Below are 6,887 nucleotides of genomic sequence, written 5' to 3' on the forward strand. Positions count from 1 at the left end.
GTTCTGCTTTGTTGAGACATTATACTGAGAAAATGGCTCAATTTTATTGCACCTAATTTTTTTGTGAATGTAATTCTTCATACTTCCCTGTGTGTGTGATTTCCTCTGAATCCACCTGTTCAGATTTCCTTTTCCATTGTCTGAGCGCTCTTCTCAATGGTGGGTAGCCCTGTGCACTCTGCTTTGTGCTCGCCCCTCAGTCGCAGAGCCGCGTGGTGCTTGACCTTCCCCTGTGAGAGGCTCAGTCATGGTGCGTAAACAGCAGAGTGCCCGGAGCACCTGTTGCTTTCCAGTGGACATGAACGAGGACAACGCCCGCTTCGGCCTGCTGGCCGCTCTGATCCTGGTGTACCTGCTGTGCGGCGCGGCCGTTTTCTCCGCCCTGGAGCGGCCCTCGGAGCTGCGCGCGCACCGGCGCTGGGAGCAGCAGCTGGAGGACTTCACGCAGCAGCACCAAATCGGCCTGGAGGCCCTGCGCGTCCTGCTCCGCCAGTACGAAGAGGCCAATGTAGCTGGCATCCGCGTCGACACCCTCAGGCCTCGCTGGGACTTTTCCGGGGCCTTCTACTTTGTCGGCACGGTGGTCTCAACTATTGGTGAGTTTTAACTGCTTTCCCCTACAAGCCATTGGGTCAGATATGGACCTGTGGTGGGAGGAATGCTCCGTTGAAGACACTGTCGTTTAGTTCAATCTGATGTTCAGTTCAGTCTTCTGCTGTTCCTTACAGGCTTTGGGATGACGACGCCAGCCACCATCGCAGGGAAGATCTTCCTGATCTTCTACGGGCTGATCGGCTGTGCGGCCACCATCTTGTTCTTCAACCTCTTCCTGGAGCGCATCATCACCATGCTGGCCTACATCATGCGCTGGTGCCACGAGATGCAGCTGCGGCGCTCCGGTGTTGGCGGCGTCGGCGAGGATCGGCGGAGTCAGGACGACAGCCTGGAGGGCTGGAAGCCGTCCGTCTACTACGTGATGCTGATCCTGGGCGTGGCGGCCCTGCTGATCGCCTGCAGCGCCTCGGCCCTCTACGCCACCATGGAGGACTGGGGCTACTTCGACTCGCTCTACTTCTGCTTCGTAGCCTTCAGCACCATCGGCTTCGGTGACCTGGTGAGCAGCCAGAGGGAGAGCTACCAAGCCCAGGAGGCCTATCGCCTGGGCAACTGCCTTTTCATCCTCATGGGCGTTTGCTGCATCTACTCGCTCTTCAACGTCATCTCCATCGTCATCAAGCAGACGCTCAACTGGATCCTGGCCAAGCTGGACTGCCAGCGGGCACACTGTCCCTGCCAGGGCCCGGCGCGCGGGAGGAGGCGGGCAAGGTGGCGCTGCTGCTGCTGCTGCCCCTGTTTGCCCTCGGAGCGCCGCGCCCGACACCCTGTGATCGGCCACGCCAGGTCCAGGGCGCACAAACGCAACGCCGTGCAGCCCGCCCCGGCACAGGAGGCTCCGGGGAAGCATCGGTACACCAACGCCTCCGTGGAAACGGTGTGTGACAGCGAGACAGATGGAGGGATGGGGCCCGAGGCGGGACACTTGGCCGGACGCCGGCTTTCCGGGGAGATGATTTCTGTCAACGACTTCATGGCGTCCAACAAGGTGTCCCTGGCCATCCTGCAGAAGCAGCTGTCCGAGACGGCCCACGGCAACCCTCGGCAGAGCCACGTACGCCAGAATGGCTTCTCCGGTGGCGTTGGCGCCTTCGCCATCATGAACAACAGACTGCAGGAGACCAGTGTCGACAGGTGACCCACCTGACTGCCACCAGTCAGCAGGAACAGTTAGACATGTTATTTAGCACTCTGAGCACCACTGCAAACCTGCAGTCTGGGATTAATCCTGAAAATCTACTATTTTCAAATATCATATCATAGACAAATACAGTATTTTGACTGTTCGCCTTTAACCCCTGTAGAGAATAACGTTTGACCAAAGGCTCTTGCCTTATTGTACATGTAAATCACATACAAGCGGCAAGTATTCTCTCGGTTTCTGAGACATGTAATAATAGCCAAGACATTTGGTAAGAAAGAGAGTGATTCGAAGGATTTTAATGGCATGTCTGGATTGGGGGAAAAGGAGACAGAACTGCAGTGTTGACAGCGCTCCTGCTGTAATGGTCGTTCGGAGAGGGACGCTCAGCTCTTGAAGTGATTGGCTTGTGAGGCGCGCAATCAGAGCGTGCACGGAGAGAGAGATGCTCAGGCGGCTCTTCAGCATCTTGAGGGAGACAGACTGATTTACAAGAGCTCCGGATCCGAGGCCCCAGAGACCAAGGGAGTCTCTCAGTCTGAAGAAATATATGATGAACAGCATCAAGGGTCACCTCCTTTAGATTCACTTCTGTTTACCCTTCACATGTCTCCATAGATCCCAAACAAATACTCAAAACTACAGGAAATATAAATGTTGAAATCTAATGAGTGATTTCAAAACACTCTGCTTTACCTCAGTGGTAGTTGTAAGCAATGTTAGCAAACATATCTGAAATAAGTCAGGAATAATGTTCAGTGAGCACAAATGGTATAATAATTCCAATACCTCAGAAGAGGAGAATACTGAAAAAAAGACTCTAGTCAAATGACTAATCCAATGAGAAGTAATGGAAAATGTACAAAGAATGTTCACAGTACTTGCACTTGGCATGATGACAGTTAAATAGTGTAATTATATGAAAGCATCGACAGTAGAAATAGAACATAAATCTTTTTAAATCAGTTAATACATACAGTATATCTAGTCTCCAGAAGTAACACCAAAGGAAGAATGCAGTCTTGTTTTGTATTTGACTTTTACTCTGATAAACGCCATCTTAATACAAGATGTGTACAATGCACATGGGATTTCATACTTCACACTTATTACAACATCTCAGTCATTATGGATGATGTTTAAAGATAATGTCTCTCAACCGATCTATTACCGTAACTTCATAGAGATCATTAAGGCTATACAATACACTTCATGCAAACAATGAGAACATGAAATGCGGACTATAGTGAGGTTTAACCTTTAGGAAGAATTGCATTTGTATCCATTGCACAATAGCTGGTTGGAAGTCTTGTAAATGCACGGATAAAAGAATGACAAAGTTCAAACTAGCACTGAAGGTTGAATGGCATGACTTGAAGTAATACAAGTGCATGCCTTGGAAATTCACAGAATCATTTCATGTCTTTATGTGGACCAAGGGTTTTTACGATGAACTGCACTTGCACAACCTAATCTCTTTGACAACATGATTTATATCAAGGAAAAAAGTCTCACAAAAGACAAACTTTCATGTAATGTCATCAGTTATGGGAATACAATCAAATATTCAGTACAGTTCAGTTAACTCTATTACTGATGCTATGACAACGAACACACTGTATTCAATAAAACCATCGCCTGGGCCTCTTCCCTCTTGCCTGACAGACAGAACGTGCTAATGATCTTGTTCAAACTAGCCCCAGAAGACACATGACTCTGCAGCAGATTCATCCCAGATCTGGTGTGGATTTTGCCTACATCTGGCATTAACTCACCCCAGCTCCGGTCAGTTGTTTCAGTTTCACCTGCATAACTACATATTATCTTAAATAAAAAACAAATAGCGAAATAAAGTGAAATAAGATAAACTGAAAATAAAATCAAATAAAAAAATTCCACATCGAATATCACATATATCAATGTGGCATTTGAAAAATACTTGTGCAAATAATGAATCCTCTTGTATAATTAGTCACTTGTTGGATTCTAACATGGTATCGGATAGTCTTTGATATACTGCAACAATGAATTATATCAATTAGAAGGATTCCGCCGCACCGCCTTTTTCCTGTAAACAAACAGACAAAAATAGTTGTGTTATCACACCTCTCCTTCATAACTTGATGAGCTACATGTAAGGTAAAAGTAAAGTCAATTTAGGCCAATTCAATAACATTTTAGTGAGTTGTGAAAATAATTACAAATACTATACTATACTTAATATAGTAGTATATATAAAAGTATATAAGTATGTAATAATGATTTCATTGTTATTATACAGCAAATGCAGACCGTGCTTGGCATAGAGAAAATGTGCGAATGTGCTGTTTTTAAACCCACCTGAGACCTCAGTTCGCGTGCCTCCTTTTGCTGGTAATAAGCAGATATGATGCAGTTGCGCCTGCAACATTAATAAAACAGAGTACCAATGAGACTTGGCCAGCTCACAAGTTTCCCTCAACAGACATTTTTTTTTGAGCAATAGAGATGGTTTAAATTATTAATCTTTTCATTGATTAAATCATAAAACGATTGCCATTATTCAAATATGATACTGGGGAGTGTCTGGACCGGGTTGTGTTTGTGTTCATGCTTTTTAAACATAGCCTAGGTGTTTTTAGTTTCACATCTTATTTTCCCGTTATTTTCGCAGTCGTTCACTGAATATGAAAACACTCACTTGCTTTGGAGACCGCCCCCTGGTGGCAGTCCTGGAATTACTGTAGAGGCCAGAACCGTGAGAACAGACAGCAAATCGGGATCCTCCCCTCTGCCGCTCAGCTCCTCAAAAATGTCTGCCACAAAATTATTGTTATTAATAATACTATTGAATAGTAATAATAATAATAATTGTTGAACGAATATATTTTTTTTATTATTGTCTGTTCCTTTACAAAAACTTTAGCATGCGAAGCTTCTGTCAGATCATCAAGTTGCAGAGATTGACAACAGCTCTCTGAAAACATCACCAAGACTGTTTGGGGATATAGTCCAGATGCATTCACGTAGAAGACATTAACTGGTCCAATGATGTCTTAGATCCCAGATGAGAGTTACGTATCAGATACCTAACAGTCGTTGCATTGCAGATCCCGAATTATAACTATGACATAGATCGCTGATTACAAAATATGTAAAAGATCCCTGATGACATTTAAAGGTACAATCTGCGATTCTTGTGAAAGGCTGTTGGTATTTAAGCTTCAATCAAATGATCAAACTCAGTGCCACGATGTTATTTCCCATTTACAGAGCAAGGACTATGTACGAACACTGGAGCTTTATAACAGACAGCTATAGTACGGTGAAGGGCAATCCGCTGAATTTGACAAAAGTGTATTGGATTAGACTTGCAGACTGCATGTTTAAAGTGGATGATAATAGGTTAGGAGTGTTTTTCAGGCCAGTGACAGTCCCTGCAGAAAACCCCACCTGCCACTTTGGACTCCAGCAGATCCTCCAGCTCGGCCTCTTGGTGCAGTGCCTCGGGCGACAGCTGGGGGGCGGCAGGGAAGCACACCAGGATCACACTGATGTTGTCCAGACTCCCCTGGGAGGGAGACGAAGAAAAGAATCAGAACATGGGGGTGAAGAAAATCTGAGCCGAGGACATAAGAGCCAGACTATGGATGAGAGTGACCCTGATGTTGTGCAGACAGTTCTCAAGAAGACAAGGAAAAGTCAAACTTCAAAAAGTAAAAAATAAGAAATCAAACAGAAATTAAGAACCAAAGCACTGTGAGAGTATACAACAGATGAGAAAGGTCCTTCTTCTGTGTGTTGTTTCGACTCTTCTCAAAGGAAGAATTGGAAAGCTGATGGGAACATTGCTTTGGGCTGGGAAAGTAGGAGCCAGGGGAGTGTGGGGGTGTACAGCAGATGGGTCTGACACTGACCACTCAGACTCCACAGGGAAGCAGCTGCGAAAGGAAAATGGAGCCAAGTGGTCTGTACGCATTCTGTAAATCAGGCTATTTCATTTGGCTGTTTTTGCTGTGTTAATTAAATAGCTGAGGGTTAAGGGTAAAAGCATTAAAATGCTCAGTCTAAAGTCAACGAGATTAAACAGGAGGATTAGGATCACATGGCTACGCAGTGGCGTTGTGCTGCCCTCTGGGAGCTCAGCCTGAGACCGCATGGACGTGTTGTGTCTGTGAACCCTATGAGGTGATCTGGCTATCACACTGTGTGGTTAAGATTCGCAGCCTGTAGCAGTCAACGGTTTCCAAGAACATGAAGCCATCGCTTGAGCTTGGGATGTGTGGCAGCAGTCAGCACAAGACCCTTGACTCTCTACTGCTGCGTTCCATTGAAATTTCCTGATCTTCAACCCTTAGCACTAAGAATAGAGTCGGGATTTGCTGTGCTGTTGAACGCACATAGGCTTTTAAATCGAACCCTATTACCGGTGTGTGTGTGTGAGCGTGTGTGTATGGGGGGTGGGGAAGGGAGGGGTCCAGGAGTGTTGGTGTGGCAGGATGCAGGAAGAGGAAGAGAAATGACATTTTCAGGTCACTGCACATGCTCCTCTCGGCCAGCATCTCCATCTCCATGGCCCTGTTACATAACAACCGTCAGGCAGTGAAATGAGAAGCAGGGCGTCAGAGTCCCTGGAGTCTTCATATACAGGCCACATATCTACGGCGGTGGCCAGCTGAAAGACTGTGCTAAAATGGCTGTGTAATATTTCACTACCTATAGAATTTTGTCCAGCTTAAACATGTCAAATCTCAAAAGTAGCATAAGACATGTTTTATGTAGAATATGTTGAGGGTGCAACTTATTGTAACAGCCTGAGAAGAACCTTATAAAGAGAACTATAGAAAAGCACCTACATCATCTTAGTTTATGCATTTAGCGATGTATTAAAGAAGTCGTAGTTATTCAATTTTTTTTATATAAAAAAAGGGTTTGACATGTAGCCTACAGTTAGTATAGTTTCTCTTGTGCTGGAAACTGGTGAAAAGTGAATATTCCCCATCAAAGGGACAACTGTAAGTAATTCCCTCTCTCTCACTGACCTTGTAGAGACAGAGGTCGATGATCTGGGAGCAGACCTCCCTCAGGTCAGTGCAGACGCGCAACCGGCTGCTGACAAACTCGCAGAGCTCCTCGTTACTGATGGCGTCCC

The 6,887-nt window shown here is 45.7% G+C and overlaps 2 protein-coding genes across 2 annotated transcripts in view; one reads left to right on the forward strand and one right to left on the reverse strand.

The window, feature by feature from the left end:
* Positions 1-2,674, forward strand: LOC105904465 (potassium channel subfamily K member 13). Its single transcript, XM_031572386.2, has 3 exons — positions 1-596; positions 729-1,326; positions 1,408-2,674. The coding sequence occupies exons 1-3, from the start codon at positions 248-250 to the stop codon at positions 1,751-1,753; spliced, it is 1,293 nt and encodes a 430-aa protein (XP_031428246.1). The 5' UTR covers positions 1-247; the 3' UTR covers positions 1,754-2,674.
* Positions 2,675-2,778: 104 nt separating this feature from the next.
* ppm1nb (protein phosphatase, Mg2+/Mn2+ dependent, 1Nb (putative)) overlaps positions 2,779-6,887 on the reverse strand; it is a 6,330-nt gene continuing 2,221 nt past the window's right edge. The window contains exons 2-6 of the mRNA XM_012832351.3: positions 6,778-6,887; positions 5,189-5,306; positions 4,437-4,551; positions 4,097-4,157; positions 2,779-3,824 (exon numbers count right to left, since the gene is read on the reverse strand). The exon at positions 6,778-6,887 is cut by the window's right edge and continues 462 nt beyond it. Coding sequence (XP_012687805.2) covers positions 3,795-3,824; positions 4,097-4,157; positions 4,437-4,551; positions 5,189-5,306; positions 6,778-6,887 — 434 coding nt within the window. The 3' untranslated portion in view covers positions 2,779-3,794. The remainder of the gene's footprint in view (positions 3,825-4,096; positions 4,158-4,436; positions 4,552-5,188; positions 5,307-6,777) is intronic.

The sequence above is a fragment of the Clupea harengus genome, chromosome 8, assembly GCF_900700415.2.
Source record: "Clupea harengus chromosome 8, Ch_v2.0.2, whole genome shotgun sequence".
In the NCBI taxonomy this organism is placed as follows: domain Eukaryota; kingdom Metazoa; phylum Chordata; class Actinopteri; order Clupeiformes; family Clupeidae; genus Clupea; species Clupea harengus.

Excerpts from the sequence above, each read along its gene's own strand:
- LOC105904465 (XM_031572386.2), top strand. The coding sequence starts at position 248 with ATGGTGCGTAAACAGCAGAGTGCCCGGAGCACCTGTTGCTTTCCAGTG. Across the intron at positions 597-728 it reads CACGGTGGTCTCAACTATTG|GCTTTGGGATGACGACGCCA; the intron begins GTGAGTTTTAAC and ends TGTTCCTTACAG. Across the intron at positions 1,327-1,407 it reads CGCGGGAGGAGGCGGGCAAG|GGCGCACAAACGCAACGCCG; the intron begins GTGGCGCTGCTG and ends CGCCAGGTCCAG.